This window comes from Etheostoma spectabile, chromosome 5, assembly GCF_008692095.1.
Source record: "Etheostoma spectabile isolate EspeVRDwgs_2016 chromosome 5, UIUC_Espe_1.0, whole genome shotgun sequence".
NCBI classification, from domain to species: Eukaryota; Metazoa; Chordata; class Actinopteri; order Perciformes; family Percidae; genus Etheostoma; species Etheostoma spectabile.
Window position 1 is genome coordinate 5,490,071 of NC_045737.1, and position 20,917 is coordinate 5,510,987.

The 20,917-nt window shown below is 40.2% G+C and overlaps 3 protein-coding genes across 6 annotated transcripts in view; all 3 read right to left on the reverse strand.

The window, feature by feature from the left end:
• The window catches only part of LOC116688904 (ubiquilin-1), a 6,776-nt gene extending 1,094 nt beyond the window's left edge, over positions 1–5,682 (reverse strand). The window contains exons 1-11 of one of the 2 annotated variants that reach the window (XM_032515092.1): positions 5,392–5,681; positions 5,125–5,267; positions 4,428–4,555; positions 4,037–4,299; positions 3,032–3,115; positions 2,760–2,928; positions 1,941–2,062; positions 1,629–1,712; positions 1,118–1,233; positions 853–1,003; positions 36–201 (exon numbers count right to left, since the gene is read on the reverse strand). In XM_032515092.1, the coding sequence (XP_032370983.1) occupies positions 133–201; positions 853–1,003; positions 1,118–1,233; positions 1,629–1,712; positions 1,941–2,062; positions 2,760–2,928; positions 3,032–3,115; positions 4,037–4,299; positions 4,428–4,555; positions 5,125–5,267; positions 5,392–5,523 (1,461 nt within the window). In that variant the 5' untranslated portion in view covers positions 5,524–5,681 and the 3' untranslated portion in view covers positions 36–132. Of the gene's footprint in view, positions 1–35; positions 202–852; positions 1,004–1,117; positions 1,234–1,628; positions 1,713–1,940; positions 2,063–2,759; positions 2,929–3,031; positions 3,116–4,036; positions 4,300–4,427; positions 4,556–5,124; positions 5,268–5,391 lie in introns of both variants that reach the window. The other variant, XM_032515093.1, reaches the window with a different exon arrangement.
• A 540-nt stretch (positions 5,683–6,222) lies between these two features.
• On the reverse strand, positions 6,223–15,399 carry gkap1 (G kinase anchoring protein 1). Of its 2 annotated transcripts, XM_032515100.1 has the most exons (13): positions 15,143–15,399; positions 14,493–14,753; positions 12,868–13,026; positions 12,315–12,392; positions 10,827–10,965; positions 10,148–10,176; positions 9,834–9,992; positions 8,776–8,862; positions 8,455–8,518; positions 8,295–8,365; positions 8,111–8,188; positions 6,743–6,790; positions 6,223–6,512 (listed from the first exon to the last, which is right to left on the reverse strand). In XM_032515100.1, the coding sequence occupies exons 2-13, from the start codon at positions 14,727–14,729 to the stop codon at positions 6,471–6,473; spliced, it is 1,191 nt and encodes a 396-aa protein (XP_032370991.1). In that variant the 5' UTR covers positions 14,730–14,753; positions 15,143–15,399; the 3' UTR covers positions 6,223–6,470. The 2 variants fall into 2 exon arrangements, with proteins under 2 accessions (XP_032370991.1, XP_032370992.1); XM_032515101.1 differs by lacking the exon at positions 6,743–6,790 and having other exon boundaries at positions 15,143–15,398.
• Positions 15,400–15,564: 165 nt separating this feature from the next.
• Positions 15,565–20,917, reverse strand: part of LOC116688892 (kinesin-like protein KIF27) — a 14,750-nt gene continuing 9,397 nt past the window's right edge. Inside the window, exons 9-15 of one of the 2 annotated variants that reach the window (XM_032515070.1) lie at positions 19,982–20,178; positions 19,435–19,479; positions 19,042–19,212; positions 18,709–18,900; positions 18,372–18,599; positions 17,580–17,778; positions 15,565–17,463 (exon numbers count right to left, since the gene is read on the reverse strand). In XM_032515070.1, the coding sequence (XP_032370961.1) occupies positions 16,856–17,463; positions 17,580–17,778; positions 18,372–18,599; positions 18,709–18,900; positions 19,042–19,212; positions 19,435–19,479; positions 19,982–20,178 (1,640 nt within the window). In that variant the 3' untranslated portion in view covers positions 15,565–16,855. Of the gene's footprint in view, positions 17,464–17,579; positions 17,779–18,371; positions 18,600–18,708; positions 18,901–19,041; positions 19,213–19,434; positions 19,480–19,966; positions 20,179–20,917 lie in introns of both variants that reach the window. The other variant, XM_032515068.1, reaches the window with a different exon arrangement.

Genomic DNA, 20,917 nt, shown 5'->3' on the forward strand with positions numbered 1-20,917 from the left:
GTGTGTGTGTGTGTGTGTGTGTGTGTGTGTGTTTGTGTGTGTGTGTGTGTGTGTCAGAGACTGAGGGACCAGATGTTGTATAGCAGTATTGAGGTCTCCGCCAGTCCTGATGAGAACCTGGTGGTTTTCCTGTCAGTCTCCGTAGCCCATTGAGCTCAGATGCTCCAGCTCGTCCTGGAACTCTGCCTCCTCAACATGGACCTGACAGGACAAGTCAATAGTTGTTTTAAGTCTCACTCATTACAATGACATGCTCAACAATAATTAGTAAAGAGGTCTTGTGCCTCTCTGAGAGAAAATACAATTTGACAAAACTTTATGTGTGTCTCTCAAAGATTCAAGGACTTTCTGGTGTTCACATCATTGACTGAGTTAAAGTGAATCTTGTCGAAAAAGTGCTAACTGCATTGTGTTGAAAAGGTATAAAAGATATACATCTCTTAAACCTCGGACCACATCAAACATCACGGCTGAATGTGGCCAGATGTGGTATAGTAGTAGTACTTTAGTTCCTTACTGGAAAAAGCATGTTGTCACCACTACCTGTCAGACCACTACTGCAAGCAGGATTATTAGACCGGGTGCAGTTACTCTCTAACTGTGGTACTATACTGTTTGTGTAAGTACTTAAAAAAAGTGAAGCACTGAACCATTTTAGGTTTAATATCAGGGATATGTTGTATCATAAACTTCCCTTTTGAGATGATAATAGAACAGACCAGCGTGGCAAAGAGAAGTTTCCAGCTGGCTTTTGGCCTAAAAATATTATTTCCGGGTGATATTTCAAATTCAGGAGCAGTTCAGATAAATTACAGAAATAGACAACAAGATTAGAGGGAAATACTGAGATACCCCATGATTGGTGTTAGCTAGCGCCTGTAGCATCTGATGTACAAACTGGTACTGCTGCTCCTCTGTCACCGTGGCAACACAAGGACCACTTCCTGATTGGTTGGTAAGGACAGAGTCAGATGCTAGCTCCGGGGTAGCGTTAACACGGGCTCTGCAAGACAGACACATGGTGGGAACTCATGGGAGGTTTCTTGCACTTAGCATAATAGTACTGCTGTTACCCAGCAACGCTTTGTGTGCGTTTATTTTGCATATCTATACTCACATAGGTATCAGCGTAGGAACCTCCGCAGCCAGAGTCTGTAGGCCGTGTTGGATGTGCAGCAGAGCCTCCATGGCTCTGGGGTTCAACATGGCCGACAGCAGCTCTGGACTCTGCATCTACATATTTATCACTGACCATTAGTCATGAAGATATTAATCATTACCAAATAATGTGTGGAGATTACTATGGAAGACTACACCGCCGATAGCTGTATCTGATGATGAGGTGGACTATTCATGTGTAAATCTTTTAATGAGCAAACATTCCAGGGATGGACCATCACCACCTTTAAACACTCTGCTAAAAAGTACATAAACCACTTACAAAAGAAATATCTGTTTTAAGGATATCTATGTAAGATTTTAAAACATGAGTGTTGATCATACACAATTTACAATTTAAAATGTACAATCACACAACTTGTCCCAATGTTGAGAAAATCTAAATCTAAAAAAGAAAATCTTAGTTGCAAGCAGTGAGGCGTGTTTAGTAGTGAGGAAAGTAAACTAACCTGTTGCAGGAAGAGAGGGATCTGCTGTCTCATCTGCTCCTGTAGCTGAGGATTTCCTGAGAACAAAGGGTGACTCAGCAGCATCTGAAACAGTATGGAAATGAGAGCTATAAGACCCGTCTGAGTGTGTAGGATTTGTGTGGAGAGATTAGGGGGATGTGTTAACAAGAAGCAGGAAAGGAGGAGCCTGGTTTCCCATCTCTAAATTGCAGTCCATGTTTTTAGCCATTCAGATGCCCATAGATAACGTAACCTTAAAAATAAATTCTACGCAGTTGCAGCTGTTAAGTTGTTTAGGTGTGTATGAGTCACCTGAGCAGCCAGGTCAGGGTTCTGACCCAGGCAATTGAGGAGACTGCTGACATAAGGGCCAGACAGCAGGCTCTCCATCAGTCCTGGACTGGCTGTGATCTCCTCCAGCAGTGACTGCATGCCTGAGGAAAGAGGGATGAGGCCACAGATAAAAGATAAAGGAAAACAGGGAAATGTATATATATATGTATAGCTATAGTTTAGCCAAGAGGTCTTCAAAGTTTTTTTTAAACCAAGGACCCCTTAACTAAAAGAGAGACGGGGAAGGAACCCCCTACTGCTAATATTGTATAAAATGAAGTTGCATATTAACCTGGGCTAACAATAACTTGCAGGTTGGCCTAAAGGCTTTACAAACCTTTTAGTGCATAGAATACTAAGCTATTAAAATAATAATTGTCAACAGGATTTTATAAATCCTTGTTTAATGTTAATGTGGAACAGTGAATTCTTACGATGTACTGTATCTGTGGCTGTTTCTTAGTGACTACTTTGGGTCCTTAAAAAAAGCACTATACAAATTCAATATACTATTATTATTATTATTGTTATTATTAATATTACCTATAGGCCAGTAAGCCTATCATCAGTGGGGATTTATACTTGCTAATTAAAATATGAAACATATCTCAAATTTCCTTTGGGATAAATAAAGTATCTATCTATCTATCTATATTATGTTGGTTCATGCTTCATGTTAAGACATTTTAATTAAAACTTTCAAAAATTAAGACTAATTTGGAGGCTCCCCTGCAGTGACCCCTGTTGAGGATCTCGGGTTTAGCCAATGAAAATGATGTGATGCTTGTATTTCCGTGCCTGCTGTAACAGCACTCTGAGGGTTTGGATCAACTGTGGCCGAGGCGGTCCATTCTCTGAGAGGATCCGTGGAGGGACTGGAGACCGGTGGAGTCTCGTTGCTTTCTCTGTCAGTTGGCTGCTGGGTCCCAGATGATGTAGTCACCACTGGAGGTGCTCCTATGTGGATCTGAGACAGAGTAGAGAAGAGACACCACAAACAGCAAATTGAAAACACGAGATAAGTGTGACACTGTCAGAACAGATGGTTCAAGAAAACATAATTTCCAAACCTGGGACGTCTTCTGAAACCTATCAGAATCACCAGTGATGCTTTCAGGGTTTTCCTTCTCTGGGTTCCTGACATGCTCCATCACCTGGAAAGGGAACAAGAGAAAGAAGATGTTGAACATTTGAGTGGAAGAAATGAGTCAAGGAGCGAGCAACTAAATATTCAAGTCGCAGTGAAATATGAAACAATTTTTCTCCTCTTTTGACTAATATTTATCACACACCTGTCCTAATCCTAAAGCATGAATAAAAAGACATGTTGGAATGACATATTTTGAGTAATTTATTTCTGCCATGTAGCCTAATCTAGTTATTCAAGCGATATAAGTAGTAACTTTTACACAGTATAATGCCGGCCCAATGTGTAGAGAATAGGGTTAGGGCCACATGTGAAAAATGTATTTGCGTTCTGAGTTTAAAGTCAGAATTCTGAGGGAAAAAAGTGAGAATTCTTTTATTAATTTTTTTCAGATTTTTTAAACTTTAATAAAAAAGGTCTATGGAAGAGAATTAGGCCATTGGTGAAAAACGTATTTGAGTTCTGACGTTATTAATAAAGTCTGTATTATAGCAAACTTTTACACTGTATTTATCAACAGGATTTCAAGAGTTACATCTGTTTTACTGCTTTTTATATTTGTATTGTTCACTGTAATCTTCTTATTGTTTTTTTTTTTTAGGTAGACAACTTTAAGATCTGTCCAGGGACAACGGATGAAAAATAGTCTTTTGGCTAATTCTGGTGCATTTGCAGCAATGGTAATTAATGTACACTGTCCCTGCCACATAAATTACTAAATATAAAAATATATAACTAAAATAACTTTTTCACCAGTGGACCTACTCCTTTTCCATAAATATTCTGATTTTTTCCTCAGATTTCTGACTTTAAACTCATAATTCAAAACAATTCTTCACATGGTTCTAATCCTCTTCCATACACATGTGACCATGCTCTCCCAACAAATCTGTACTTCAAACACACAGTCATGCCTTTTCATCCCCACCTGTTTGATAAAAATGGTGTTGTTAAGGATATCCCCCACCTCTGGGTTGGTCTGCAGGAGCTGCTGAATCTGGGGGTTAGACAGAATGAGCTGTCTGGTTAGTTGAGGGCTGTAGGTAGAGAGGGTGCTCTGCACGAAGGGGCTGCCCAGGACACGGCGCATCATCTCCGGGTCAGCCAGCAGCCGGCTCTCCATCGGCCGCTGGAGTGCTGGGAGGAAGCCAGGCCCACTATTTGTTAGGCCAAGAGAATCCAGGCCTTCCACTATGGAAATGAGATCAGATCGGGTATTATGTGAATGAACTGGAGAGCTGAGTAGGATCTGATCACCCAGCAGCAGCTGTATTTAAGCCCACATAGATAGAACAGGTCATGTGTTCTGCAGTTCTTACCCAGACAAAGGGGGGAGGTGGGAGACAGCGAGAAGCTATCGGGGTCACGATCGAGCCCGGCTGGGAGCTCCGACTGGATCATTTCTGAACCTGGATCACAGGTGGTCGCAGCAGATAAACGCTGAGACCTGAGAAGAAAGGACTGAAACTAAATCTAGAGTTCCAGTTCTGAGGTAAAGACTTTACACATGTGGAGGTGTTGGACTTAAGTCTACTTTGATGGAATCTGACACTAGTGTTGATTACTGTGTATCCATCATGCATTTGCCCCCATTTGAGAAAAAAAAAAGTTTACACGGTAAATTAAATGAGAACATCATCCATGTTTCATTTCACCTGCACCTGCTCTGTCTACACAGAGAATGCTGACCTTTTGACCTGCAATTTTTTATTTATTTTTTTTACAAAGAAATAGATGGTACAGTTTTATATTCAGCAGCGCTTCATTTTCTACCTTAACGTGACATTGTAAATTTGCTGGCATTCTGTATGATTTTCAGATTAAAGTCAAAGGTGTCTTGGTTTCCCAGCACTGACATCTGAATATGGCACTCAAGTAATGTGACTTATTTAAAAAGAAGGTTAACACTTAAGACTCAGTCCACCTTGATATCCACATGCTGTATGTAGACCACTAAAACACACTGCTCACCATTCTAGGTACATTTTAGTGTGCTCCATAGAGGTTTCTGTGTACCTTTGGATCACGCAGAGACTGACTGACTCATCTTGTGCTTTAAGGTGACTCAGAAGTTCTGACTCTCTGAGCACCCGGCCGGAGTGGCTCAGCTCCAGCTGCTCTGCCAGGACTCCCAGGCGCTCTGCTAGACCCCATTTCAGCTACACAAACACACATACACAATGCGGAATGGAAACAACAGTTGCAGATATAATACTGTTTAGGCGCAAGTTGAGCCATTTCATGCACACAGCACCCAAGCATCAGTGCGTTTGGTCTCCTGACCTGTCTGACGGTGCAGCATCCTCTAACGGTGAAGTCTCTGATCTCTGTGAGACTTTTCACGGCGACGTGGATCGTTTCAGACCTTTGACAATCACCCGGTGCTGTGGGTTCATCTTTCCCCGCGCCTGACATCTCTGTACTGACCGCGGAGGTGCGCAGAGTCCCGGGGTGGAGGTGCGCAGAGTCCCGATGACTCGGCAGGAAGTTGTGTGAATGAGTGCCAGCTCTGACCGGACTGCGCAGGTGGTGCAGATACACAGATACAAACCCTACACCTTTTTATTATCCCTGGTAGCATACATTTTGATTGATTAAACAATTGAATCCAATAGTTATGTAATCAGTGTTAATTTAAAGATAATATCGAACACATATAGGCTACAACAGAAAACCAGTCATAATATTTCTAAGACCATGCGTCAGATTTATTTAAAATGCCCTTACACATTAAAACATATGTTCACAGCGTTACAAATATTCTAAATTCTCAAAAGGTGGTGGCACTACGCGTCCAGAAGATAAATTATAATCTATCTTTCCTGCATTTCAGCTTTATTTTCAAAAATCTAAGCTTCGATTTTCTAAAATGGTGACATTTAAGACAAGATACAAAAAGGGACGATTTATTTTCACTGAAAACGTTTTTATTTACTTAACTGTGAGAAAGAAAAGAAACAAAAACATACATGTCAAGTTGTCATATTGACATTAAAACCCAAACAAAGAACAGGCGCAGAGCCTTCAACAGTAGGCCTACCATGAATGCTTGAGCCTGCAGAGGGCAGCACATTGTGCCAAGCCTCCATTTCAACACAAAGTTTAAACTGCACCTTTTTTAAAAAGCTTCTGTAATTGTTGTTCGGCTGTGTAATACATCCTGCTTCTTCTGGAGTGTATTCTGTGTGTTTGTCTGTGTCTGTGTAATTAAGGGGGCATGCATAATATGCTCACATGGAGACCAGGCTGAAGAAAAAGAAAAAAAGGAAGGAGAACCCTGATTATGATCAGTTGTGTTTTTCTTAATTTGTTCATTAGTTTATATGATTTTGCTTTTAAAAGGTCTTCATCATTTGGGGCCTTCATAGATCCATCTCCGAGCCTTTCCGACCTTTCTTGTTTCCCTGCCAACCAGAAAAGCCCAGAAAGTACAAAATTATTGATTGTGAGTACAACAACGTATTTATTGACCTAATTCATATTATAGGTCAATACAAATACATAGTAAATAAATAAAAAAAGTTAAACGTCTCTGAACAGAAACTCAGCTTAGTTATACTCTGACCTTAGCTGGCTATAGTAATAAACTGAATTACACTTGTATTACTGTATTTCTGTGCTGGGATTTACTTACACTGCAACTTCTCACTTCACCTGACTTAGTGGCTGTTTTTTGACTCTTCTACAGAAAGGGAAAGAAGGAGCATGCATGCATGCACACACACACACCCACAAATGTACACATGAACATTAGCTAGGCAATCACACCCTAACAATGGATCATGTACATCTCACAGAGTAAGATGTACATCAGCCTTTCGTCTTTTAAAGCACAGCTCAGACCAAAGAATTGTGACGCGACGTGACTATTTCAGAATGTTGCAGGGAAAAGTTGAAGTGAACTGGGTCGTCTCAGCTCGACTCTGGAGCCGGCTGACGGTGTCGCCTGTGACTCTGCTTGTCAAGTTGCCAGTGCCTGGTTTTACAACGTAAGGCACGTCATTAGTTTCAACAGCCAATCAGCTCACAATGAAGTCAGCTGGTCAAGTCATTTACAAACTGTCAGCAGGTCAAAATGACAGTTTTGAAGAAGCCCAGCGTTATCAACAGCCGTTCCCCTGGCAAAATGCTGTCTGGATAGTGGTTTCTCTGCTGACTGGAGGTGACACCAACTCCTCCAAACCACGGAGCTGCTGACAACAGAGGGGAGATCTCCTGTCTCCAGTTCACGGTATTACTTTGCATAAAACCCCCAGGGCAAAAAAGAGACGAGATGCTTTCAGGAGAAGGCAAAAAAGAGACAAGACTTCCATTGAAGTTTTTGATTTGTTTTCACAGTTTCTAGAAATTAAACTGTAGCCAAGTATCTCACTGGCCTCATTCATATTTTGAATGAGGATAGTGACAAAAAAGCCCAAAAAGTCAGACGTTAGAATGGAGGTACAGAGAGTTGTTGCTATGGAGACGATTTAACATATTATTTAAGCAGTTGCACATTATTGCTTCCCCATCCTGTACATATTCAAATATTTGTTCTTTTTTTACTTTATTCACATTATTATTTCATGTATATTGTATGGATGTATATTTTTCCTAGTATTTCATTTATTTTTAGATTCTGTGCTTTGTGACTGATTTTGCTGCTGCAACACCGAAATTTCCCATTTTTCTTGGGATCAATAAACATCTATCTATCTATCTATCTATCTATCTATCTATCTATCTATCTATCTATCTATCTATCTATCTATCTATCTATCTATCTATCTATCTATCCATACCGTCTTGTTGCGGAGGAGTAAAGTGGCAGGTTTCAGAACGCTGCAGACCAGCACATTGCAAGTAATAGTATTTTAAGTTTTAACTCGTCTTGTTGCAAATGTTTGGTCTGAACTGGGCTTAAAACTCAACACTTAAACCTGATACCAGTTCTTCCTTGTTACGGTGACATTACGACACACTAATAGGAAGTAAAAAAGTGAGTGATTAACTGAACTCTCACCTGATGTTTTGGTTGTTCTGACTGCAGACCTTTGACTTTTGACCTTTCTTGTTCCAAGGCAGCGTGTAGTGACGCTACCTAAATAAAAATAAAATAAAAAAAACATAATTATAATGCACCTAAATGTCCAAATGTCTCATGCAAACATGTCCCTCTTTCATAATCTTTACCGACCATAACGCACCTGTAATGACAGTTCTTCTTTTATGTGTAGTAGCTCTTCTACCTGTAGAAGGAGTTCTGCTTTATCTTTCACTGAAGGAGATAAACATCAGAAAACATCAGACAGATCGTATTGAATCTTCACTGGGAAAAGAAAAGGACAGAAGGAAAAGGAAACTCACTCTCTCCCTGCTGAAGCATCTTAAGCAGCTGGGAATTTCTTGTTTTTACATCTCTATATTTCCCCTGGAGAGTTGAGAAGTAAGCAATTTTTTTATGACTGACAAAATTCGCTGAGGTAAATCATCATTGCCTGGATTCTTATTTTTGACTAAACAGTGCCATTATAAAACAAAGCTCATGACATTTGTGCATCATTGGACTGGCCTTATTCTATATAGAGTTGTATATAATATATTGAACAAATAGATATTTCTTAGCAGTGTTTTGGCAGATCAGGGTGAAATTATAAAATGATGGGGGAACTGCTTTAGACCGCTGACCTCCCACTGTGAGATGTTCTTCTTTAGCTTATCGATTTCCTGGTCCTTCTTCTCCAGATCGTATTTCAGCTGCTCTGCTCGGGGGTCCTAACAGGAAGGACAGGTAGAAAAGAGCAAGTCAAGACAAATTCATACTTTTCCCTGCTGATGATATTTGCTAAGTACGAAAACACAAACTTCACTTGGGTGATTTTGTGTCTATTAAAATCACCGGAAAATGAAGAGACACTGCTTTCTGGGCAGACTTAACAGACGTAAACGTCAGGTGTGAAATGGCAAGGGAAAGAAGTGGGCCATGTATTTTTAGGAATAATTCACTAAAATGTAGTAGAAAGGCAAAAATTATCCATACAATAAAACCATTCACCTTCACCCAAATGTCCGGGAAGTCATGGTTGTCTCTCAGTACGTTTGTGTGATGTGAACTTTTACGCCACGATGATAACGTAAGCTAAAGAAATACATTCAAAGTTATGGTGAGTAGTTTCTGCCGTCCCCATGAGGAATTCTAAGTAATGACAACAAAACTGTCTGCGCGTCCACATGATACAAGCCTTCCGTGGTCGCGCATAGCCCACGCCCCTCCGCCACACCGCTGCTAGTAGCCAAGGAGGACACGGAGGATTAAAAAAAACATGTTGGATTCTTCAGAAGAGGTCATTTTCTTTACTCAAGTTTCTATGCGGGAAAGTCACCGAAAGACACAATCTCCTGAACACGGCCATACTGAGAAATCCAGAGAGAGTTGTGTAGAGCTGATAGTCTTAATTAGCTTTGTAGACACTCATTAGGCAATGGCTCGAATGTAACCGACGTTCATTAATATCAAAAAGTTACGCACTAATGCTTTAAGAAATATTCCCAAAAAGATTTGACGTGAAAAGTACAGTCACCTTCGACTGTTGCTGATCGGTTCTTTTTTTGATGTGCCAGATTATAAAAAATGTAAATGCAAATAAAATGACAATACGTGCAAGACTTGTTCTGTAGAGACCTGAGGCATAATATACACAGACCAATAGTTTGTTCACGTATGCGTGTTTCTTCCGCCTACTTACCCGTTCGTGTTCTATAGAGGGGACTTCTTGTCCATGACTGTTGGCGTACTGCTCCCGTCTCTTCTCCTGTTGGACAATCCGAGTGACGTCATCCTCGAGCTTGTTAAAAAAGCGCTCCTCCTGCCCAATTCTCAACGCTACGTTCGCCGCCCTGCCGTCCTGGATGGGAGTGAGGTCAGTGTTTCAACATGGATATGCCTCACCATACATGAGATTTAACCCCAATCAAAGGCATACATATTATTGACGGGTACCTTCAATATTTATTCTATATTTATATCCAATAATGTTCCGCTGTTCACTACTTTGCTCACCTCTTTCTCTTGTTTCTTACTCAAATGCTCTGCAAAGACACAAAGTACAAAGACATAAATATTATGCAGTCAATCCATTTGTTTTTTTTGACACACAAAATCGTACATGGTACGACTCCAGTGAAATGTAATCCCATCAGCTCCTTGAGCTTGATTTGCCTGTTGTACCTACCGTATGTTAAAAAAAAAACACGCGAGGCCTTGCGGTAGGGGTAGGCGATGAGGAAAAATCAAATATCACCAAATTTCCTACCACGAACCTCGATATCGATACCGCAACGATATTGTAGTGTTGCCTATTGGTGCTTTCACAAAATGGGATTTTTGATAAATAATCATCAGTAATGTGGATATAATGACTAAGTGGGTAAAGGCAAATAAGAGAACAGTTACAACAGTCTGGTAAGTTCAGAAATGACATCACTTTACTGTAATGCAGCCTTTACAACCAGGAATAGGCAACACTTATGCCACATTACAATATCCAAAATCAAAGACAATATCTAGTCTCATATCACAATATCAATATAATGTTGCCCTGCGCAGCAGAGGTATGCTCCCCATCAGGACTAGGGCTGGCCGATATGGACCAACAGTGTTTCTGTGCTGGGGGATTTTCCCCAGCACACAGGACCATAGAGTGATGGCTTTTGAAACTGATCAATACGTTTTCTCTCACCTGCACTGCCTTCAGCCTGGAAGTCCTGCAGTGAAACTGTCTTTTTGTCTTTTGCCTGGTGATTCTTCTTTTTGTCCTTCTTCCCTCCGCCCTCTTTTCCTCCTGGTGCCTTCGGTGAGGACGCGTTTGTGTTGTTGAGCTGAGTGAAAGCAGATTCATTTGACTTCAGCTTAGAATTAAGGTTCCTAACTTCTAATTACTATTCATAACAAAGATAATAAATAATAGACTTTAAAATAATAATTTAACCTCCATTTCTGGCCAAAATCATTTAGAAGAATATAATGTGGTTTGAAATTCATCAGGACAGTGATGTGTTTTTCATTGTTTTGGCTTTACGCTGGATTATAAATCCAACCGTGAGTATGAGGTTGAAGGGCTGTGTGGTGTGTTTACATCCATGTTGGGTGAACAGGGTACAACTTCTAATTAAATTCAGCAGTTTTAGATCATAGTCATTGTTTACTTTAAAAAGTACTGGACTTGAGAACAGGCTGAAACCCAACAGTTGTTATACTTAACACTGTGCTGTGCAAAGGCAGACAGTTTAATTTGGGAAACACAAAGGTCTGATTTTAGTGTTGCTATTTTCTCTATTTATTTCTACAGCCACTGGTTTGAATCCAGGCCGTTCCGGGCCTTTCTGTGTGGAGTTAGTATGTTCTCCCCATGTTTGTGCAGGTTTCCTCTGGGTGCTCTGGTTTCCTTCCACCATCAAAAAACATGAACTAGTTTCTCCAGCCAGTGCCCTTGAATTATTTTATTTTTAACTGCTCAATGTGCTTGCATGAAGTGGACAAAAGATAAAACAATGAAGTGTATTTTGTTGTACCAGTAAATCTCTAACCGGTGTGTCAGAGGCAAAACAACTTGAGTAAGTGTGAAAACTGCAGTAAGCAAGACTTTGGGCTGTAGTGGCTTTTCTTGTGAAATTGGATTCAACTGAATTTCAGATAAAGAGTTTACGAGAGTAATGATTTAGCATATTTAAAACGACTATGACGAAACCATGGCATTTCAGACATAGGAACTGATGTAAATCACACGTTTTATCACGATACACGATATTTCTGTTCTTTGGACAAAAATCAATATTTACTGATATCCCAAAGTCTGCCACAATACGATTTTGATGCGATTTCATTCCGCTAACTGCTACCAATACGATATATAAGCCCATTTAACACAATCCGTTACACTACATAAAGCAACTAAAGTATGATTTGACATTTTCATTACTAAGCTCTTCCAAACATTTAAATCAAAACCAAACAACTCTTTATAATAAAATAAATTTAAAAGTGGTAATTTCAAAATAAAGGTGACAATATGTATCCATTTTTTTTTTACAGCAAAATTAATACACATCGGGCAAACATGGATATTCTTAGGATACTGATAAACATCTCATAAAATATACAACATCACATATATATGTAATACATATTGTTATTGCTATATAATTTTGTGTGTGTGTGTGTAATTTACCGGTTTCTTTTGTTCATACTCCAGTTTACTGAGAATCAAGGCTTTTTCCAAGTCAGCCTCATAAAGCTCAGAGGTTATCTACAGTGGGAAAAGAAAGAACACCCTTTTGAGACAAATAATTGGTACAGTCTGTAAAGACTGGCATGAACCGTTTGAAATGCAGTTATATCAGGGAAAGACAATATACAACATGTCGTGCATCTGCTCTTTCCTAATGCCATACATACATATATACATATATACACATATATATATATATATACACATATATACACATATATATATATATATATATATATATAACAAAGCCAGATTTGGAGCACTTACTTCTTCCAAGTTACCAGTAAAAGGTGAAGAAAAGGTGTCACGTTTAGTACTTGTATATAAAATCTGTTAATCACTTCTAAAAGTGCTTCAGACATACACAGAACTCTGAACAGCTCCATTAAAACAGCTGGAAGTAATAGGGCTTCCTGAAGGGCATGTCAATTATGAAGAGAACATTATCTACTGCTCACTAGCTCGTAGAATTATTGTTGTTGCTGTCTCATACCTGCTCATCCCTCTGCTTCCACTGCTGCCACCCCTCTGAAGGTATAGGGTGGTCTCCCGATGCAGGACTGAGAAGTTCACCGGCTATTCCTGACAGGGTCATAGAGGGAGGCGGGGCACATGACTTCTGAGGAATCTTCTTGAAGGCCAGATTACGTAACTGATAGAGAGATATGAGATTCATTTAAACACTGACTCTTGTAAAGATTACTATTGTTACAATTATGAACAGTACCTTGCTCTATTGTTAGCTGAAGAGACCATCACCATGTGTGTGCTTGAACAGCTGCAACGGCCCTCCAGTCTTAAAATAATAAGAGCCTCCTGCTCACAAAATTTCAGTCAGACCTACTGTTTATGGTGGTGCTTGGCAAACTGTACCCAGAATAGGATCTGCTGGAGCCACTTTTGTTACTTTGGTCCTGTTCTCTGGATCAAACTGACTGATGACCTTAAATCTGTCTCAACTGTGTGAACTTTCAATGTGTTCTGTCTATGCGTGTGTTGGTGGTTCTTTGAACATGCATTTTAAAAGGGCTGCAACTTACAATTATTTTCGTTGTTGGTTAATCTGACAATTATTATCTCCACTATCGATGCTATATCTAACATTATTTAAGTGTCAAAAAATTGTGATAACATTTTTGTTTTCCCATTTTCACAGATTCCAAGGTGTGGTGACCTCTTCAAATACCTTGTTTTTTCAGACCATAAGTCTAAAAGCTCAAAGATATCTAGTTTACAATTACATTAAACAAAGAAAGGCAGCAAATCCTCAAATTAGAGAAGCAAGAACAAGACACCAAACACACAGACATAACTGCTTTAAAAAAAATATGACTTTCAAGATTTGTCAGCTATCACAATAGTTGTAGGTTTCTTTTCTGTTGACCTACTAATCAACTCAGCTCTAAATGTGAATGTAAAGCACATTGAGTTTACGAACATGTGACATGAATACAATTGCAGTGTACAGGGTCCATTTGATCATATCTGATGGAAGATGTAGCTATAAATATCTTGACATATATACAAATGCAAATACTAGCTTAATTTTCTCTAGTAAATCATTGATTCCATATAATATATCATAATAATAACTCCTGCATACTTTGCACTCTTCCTTGCACTATTGCCCCAACCTGTCTATATTGTTTCTGTTTATAGTGTGTATATATTAGTGTGTATATATTGTTTGGTTGTTTCGAATGTGTAAGCGCATTGTCAGCAATGATGATCCAAAGCAAAATTCCTCGTCTGTGTCATCATCCATGGCAAAAAAGCTTATTCTGATAATGGGGAATTCTGGTGCTAACCTAAATAAGCAGTTGGTGATGCGTCATATCAAGCAGTAAAACGTTGGTTACTTACATGCTTAATTTAATTGCCAACACTTGCTCTAAATAACTAAAAGCAAAACAAAAGTAAGAAGACATTCTGGTGTCTGCTGCGGTGTACCTGGCACCACCCTCTGTAGTTTCAGAAGAAGTGAAACCACAGAGGAGAACAATTACAAGTCATGTCTGGCACAAAACGGAAGCCATGAAAGACGTATGCACCCTAACAACCTAAATATAACACAGATATGTATAAAGCAGAGGGTCGTGAGATCCTCCCGCTAATCACCTCATTTGCCTCAGACTGCTGCTGTTCCTTCTTCTTCTTTTTCTTGTCTTTCTTCTTGTCGTTGCACTGAGCCGCTTTCCCCCCGGCTGCGCCTGCCTTCCCTTGTCGGGGCTTCGGTCCGGTTTTGGTGGTGGTCTTACCCGCATCGGAGGCGTCGGAGTCCGAATCCGAGTCTATCTGGAGCAAGGCGAAGCGGGAGGCGGTGGTGGGGACGGTGATCATTGCAGACGATGCCATTTCGAAAAGGAAAACTAACGTTAACTGATGACAAAAGGAGACAACAAAATATAGCTAGTTAGGATAACTTGTTAGCGTTTAGCTAGTCGCAACCCACTTTCAAATACATTTCTATATATCTGCTGGCCGCTGTATTTAAATCAACAGCTTGCACGGATTAATCATAACAGTCGTGATGATAAATGCAATGTGATTTGAGCCGCACCGTTGCTAGCATTAACGTTACATAGCAGCAAGTTAACCTAGCTAACGGTAGCCGGTTTCGTTAGCTTCTAAACAAGTGCAAAAGTAGCGATGCATGACAGTCAAAAACACATTAATGACCTCACGGTAATGTTTAGTTTTAAATATACGTGCTAAGTTGTTTTGAAGAGACAATACTAACAGGAAAAGTTACTAAAGAATACTTTCACCTGTTCGTGAAGGTGCTGTCGGTTACTGTTGGTTTGCTACCAGCAATTGCGTGAGTACAGCAGCCCGGTGGTGCCAAAAAGGATAAAAGCGGTTGCTGAACGCCCTTTCGCTTTAAAGTACCTTCCAAACAGAGAAAAGAAAACGTCTTGTTTTTTGTAAATAAAAGTATAACAGCTTTAGGCAATGTGTCTTATTGGTCACATAATTTACAGCATGAAATATAGACAGGGATGCACAGTTTTGGCTCCATGGGTTAATCTGTCCAGTGGTGAGGGGATGGAATGAGCCCACACAACAAAAGCAAAATGGTGATATGATATGCATATTAAGTAAGTTTAATACATTTTACTGTAATAAGAGTCATCCATATAAAAACAATTTACACAGCAATACACATATAACTAATACTAAATAGTGCACACGGAAAGAAACAAGTTTGTATCAAAAAATAAAATGCATAAAAAGTACTATAAAGCTTTTTATTACTGCTGTAGTGCAAAACACATATTGTATCCAGTGACCATTTTAAGTGCCAATGCTTATTTCTTTACGTGACAGGCACTATTTGATTACATTTTACAACAGGTTGATAAACATGTTTTCTTTAAATCATTGTATCTTTTAAACTAATAGTGTTGCAAAAAAAGGGAAGAATCAATTTAGTGGATGCAGTTGGTCAGAACCATAAGGTGAGCTACTATGTTATGACAACAGAAATCCTATAATAAAAAGTGCTACTTTTTGCATGGAAAAAAACCATTGTCACACAATGTACATACGTTTTAAAAAGTTGCTTTATGTCTTTATCAAGGAGAAGAGCTTGAAACTTAAGATCCAATATAAAAATGGAATGTGCAGTGTTGTATTTGGTTATGGCGAGAGCTGAGACAAAAATATGTAATCATGGAATGGAAGGTTTCACTCAAAACACTGCCATGTCAATGTCTCTAGGTCTATATGTGACATCTATCAAGGGCATTCTGTCGTCATGACAACACTGGCCTTTCTTCTCTTATTGAATGGCAAAACTCCACAACATTCAGCATAGCCTGAATCTTGAAAATCTATGAAAATGGATAAATAGGACGGAGGACAGTGCAATGGCAAAAGACTGAACTGGTTCATACTCCAAATTTACCATATTTCAGCCACATGCTTGTCCTCCAGTCATAAACTGCAGTTCTCATTTTACGTGGTTTTACTATTTTGTGATATTACATCAACAGTGGTATGGGCATGCTTAACAAAGGACAATTTAAGAAGAAAAACTGAGAACAAAACTTGTTCGACTTAACATACTTTCTTCTCATTCTTTAGTAAATTGTGAATATGAACATGCATACATAATTTATCAATATATACCAGAATGTTTGATTGTAATTGTAATTCAATAGGTTTCTGGGTGCATACTAAGATTCTAGTCAGAATATGTATTTCGCAAACTCGAATGTTGTGGTTGGGGCTAAGTTTGGCTGGTATCCAGGCTAGGTGCTTCTCACTGACTTCAAAGCCCTGCAAAGTCCTTCAATCTTCCAACAAATACATGAACATTTTCACAAGATACTTAAGATTAGTGGATGTTTCATTCCTATTCAATGAGTTTTTTGTCATTTGTTATTCATTCCACAAATTTTCCTTTGTTTACTAGCACCAAACTGGAATCTGATGGACACAATGCTGCTGCCAAGTGACTCTTATGTACCATGATAACATCATCTGTCAGTGTTTCTGGGAACTTCTATAGAGTCCTCTAGTATTGACTCTGTGCTGGTATCCACAACAGGCTGTTGCCTTCTTGTGGTAGAACTATAGACCTGCAAGTCAGCTGGAGAGATCTGTCTCAGCTCTCTGCGACACAAACGGACTGTTGTCATCTCTAAACTTTTCCCGGATTGACTGGCCCCACTTTCACTCCTCCCGGTGGACTGTGTGTGTGTCTGGCTGTACTCAGGCATTTTTGTCAATTTGCGTGCTTGGAGGTCAGAAGATGAGGAGGGACAGGGGGTTTGGTGTGCATGTCTCTTTAATGTTTTTTTATCTGTTTGCTCATCTTGCATCTTTTTGTATGTTGTTGTGTTATGTGTCTGTACCTCTTCAGTGTGCATCTGGGGCTTGTTTACACTTGCGTGTAAGTGAACATTGTGTTTTTTTATGTGCTCTTGTGTTAGTGAGGGCTGATTGAGGGGGTGTAGTGCGTCACTGACAAGCTCTTTGAGTTTCTTTTTAAGCTGCCGGCTGGAGCTTTTGTAGAAAAAAAGCTCTTTCTCCAGATGCTCCAGTCTGTGTTCAATGGCCTGCTGTGCCTCTCCTGAGCCACCCTCTAAACACACACATGCACACACGCACACACACAGGGAAACAAAATATTATGGAGAGGGATAGGACAAAAGGTTTCACTTTTAAATGGCTTCGTCCAGGCTGTCCTGCTTTCCTCACCTTTAAGTTTCTGCAGCAGTAGCTGGATGTTGTTCTGGTGATCCTGGTGCTGCTGGGTCAGTCTGCGGTCTGTATCCAGGGCCATGCGCTGCATGGCCACCTCCATCTCCCTCAGCACCACCTCTTGCTCGCCAGCATGAAGCTCCAGCTCTTCACAACGCAAGCGCAAATGGCGCTCCATCTCTCGAAGACAAACAACCTGGAGAGGTTGATAAAGGTGGGAGGGAGCCAGAGAACAGTGCAGAGAAACCCTTATCGTCACACACATTATAACAACACATTTGTTTACTCACACACCAGCAAAGAAAAATAAAGGACAGAGCAAAACAGATGGCAGGGAGTTCATCATGGTGCAAACCCACATTCTGGAGAGAAGTTAAAACAGTTGATGCAATTAAGATGTATCAGCTGGTAAGATGAAGGGCACAGTAGGGAGCGTTAGAGAAGCAAAGGGAAGGAGGATGTATAATTTAATTAGCATTACAGAAAGAGTGCAGCTGCATTTCTGACTCACAAAAGCTTATCACCTGGTGAGAGACACAAGCGAGGGTAACTAACAAAGGAAGAGAAAAGGAGAAACAAAAATCTCCAGCTTAAAAAGAAAGAGAAGAAGTCAGTGTTCAGTTTCAATGCACACATGGAATTTACTTGCACTTATAAAAACCTAGGAATCAGAGGAAAGGCAGGAAAGAACATTCACTGGTAAAGAAACTTGAATGGAGATCATGTAGGACTTTGTATGCAGAGCTGAATGTTGCATTTATCCATATGTGAGCAGGCCTTTTAATTTACCTTGTTGAAATATTTGATGAGCAGCTCCGAGGCCTCAGGTGGTGAGAGCCTCTTCAGCTTCCTGATGACATCACAGAGTTGGGCGGGTTCAGGGCTTTGCGAGTGATACAAAGAGTAGTCTGGGATTAGCAACTTCCTCTGTTTGTCATGGATTGAGTGGTTTTTAAACTCCAGGGCTGCGTCCAGAGCTTCAATAGCTTCCTCCAGCTGAAGCAGGGAATGCTCCTCCTACATCAAGACACACAAATAAGAGTGTGCAAAATTAAAAAGATGCACACCGATGAACAATAAACAACATGACATAAGGTCCTGTGTACAATGTTCTGGTTTTTCAGACCTCCACAGTGAGCACTCTGTTGTCTTTCAGCTGGCTGTCCAGAGTGTCTCTCCTCTTTTTCAGCATGTCTCTCTCTTTCTCCAGTTCCTCTATGGTGACTCCTCCGGTCTGCCTCACATGGCAGCTGCTCTGCAGCTGCTCCTCCAGAGTCTCCAACCGTAGTGACACACGCAGCAGGTCCTGACTCAGAACCTGAAAATTCATAGAATCAATAATACGCATTGACCTAATCCATAAGTGTCATTGCTAAACAGACTTGTCACAATATTTGCTAAATCTAGTAAAAACGTAACATAATATCACACAGAAGCACCAGCCCATATGCAGGCTGACCTGGCTGGACTGTAGCATCTTGATCTCCAGTTTGTTCTTCTGTTGCAGACAGGCCTCTCTTCGCAGGAGCACCTCCTCTCTCCTCTGCAGCTCCTCCTCCAGCTCCTGCAGCTCTGCTCTCTTCTGCAACACCTCCTCCTCCTCCTCCTCCAGCCAACTACAGCCATGCAGCTACGGCGAGGCCAAGGAGGAGCGAGGAGTGGGAGAGGGGGAAAGGGTAGAGGAGGAAGGAGATGACAGCAAAATTAGGATAGGAAGACAATGACAAAGAGGTAGAGATAGTAACTTGAAAAGAAAAAAAACACAAAAGAAAAAGCCTTTAAAATGGCTATTTTGAAAGGAGAAAAGGCACAACAAACTTTGACTGGTTCTGTATTCAATAACAATGTTTACCTTTTGCTTGATTTTGCACACAGTCAAATCTCCTGCCCTTTGCTCCTATAAACAAAAACACAGTCATGTTTACTTAAAGGACCCATTCATTATTTACCCATGCTGAGTCAGTTTTGCATTTCCCCACTCAAGTCAACTCAACTAGGACCTAGATCAGGGTTAGTAGTTTAGTTACTGGTCTTAAAATGAGACCCGCTTTATATTTAAACCCAAGTTGAACCAACTTCAATTCATTTAAAACAAAAAAGGTAGGTGTTAAAGATCCCTGACAAAAAGTAGCACATAGAACTATCAAAAAAGTTATTTTTTAATATATTTTTACTTATTGAATATTGGAGTAATGGAGTATTGCATCTCCAAGTGTACTAGCTTAACTGGCTGTAGGACATGATCATCCGAACAACTGTTACACTTTTTCTTCTTGTGAAATTGTTTTTTTTCTTCATCAACTGCATATGTTCATGCCTTTCCCTATTTCACTGTCTAGACAACAGGTTTAATGTTACTTGGTTAATCAATATGTAAAACTAACCCCATTTTGGTCAACCTCTTTGTTGTTGTTGGTCTCTCCCTGCTGTCTGAGGCTGCTCTGAAGCTGTGCTCTCTGCAGTCTCATGTGCTGCAGGCTGCGGTACACCTCTGCCCGGACCTGCTGGCTCTGCATGGAAAGTCTCGCCAACACATCAACTGTTTTGCCATCACCACTGTGTCTGCCATGTCTTTCCACTGCTTGGGTCTCTTTGGCTGTCAGACAAATACACATATTTAGAGATGCAAATATGGGTTGAAATTAGAAACTACTGTTATGATTCACTGGTGTACAAAGGTCCAGTTGATCCAAGGTGAATCAGGATTAGCCCGCCCATGGTAAACAGCACAGGATTCTAATCCAAACAGGTTTTGAAGAGACTTTAAATCTGTATTTTCTCTCTTTTTGCTCCTTTCGTAGACCTTGGTTCAGAGGGCCTCTAGCCACAACAGCATTATTTCCAAACCTAAAAATACTTGATTTTTGGTCCTTCTTTTGGTTCACCAACTGTCTCTGAGGACATTCTTTTAGAGATATGCTGTCTTCTGTCCTCTTTGTCAGCTACTGACCTAACCATAGGCTGAGAGAGACCTTGTATTTTAACACATACTGATACATGGATGATGATATTACTAATTTGCATGATTGCTTGCGAGAATACTGCCGCTTGCAATTTTGTGGTTATTGGCATTCCATACCGAGTGATTAGAGATACTGGTAAAAGGCAGTTAATCTCACTCATCCTTAATCCTTAAAGGTCCCGTGGCATGAAAATTTTACTTAATGAGGTGTTTTAACATTAATATGAGTTCCCCGAGCCTGCCTTTGGTCCTCCAGTGGATAGAAATATTTGATAGGTTTAAACCGAGCCCTGGGTATCCTGCCCTGCCTTTGAAAAAATGAAAGCTCAGATAGGCTGACTTGGAATCTTGTCCATTATGAGGTCATAAGGGG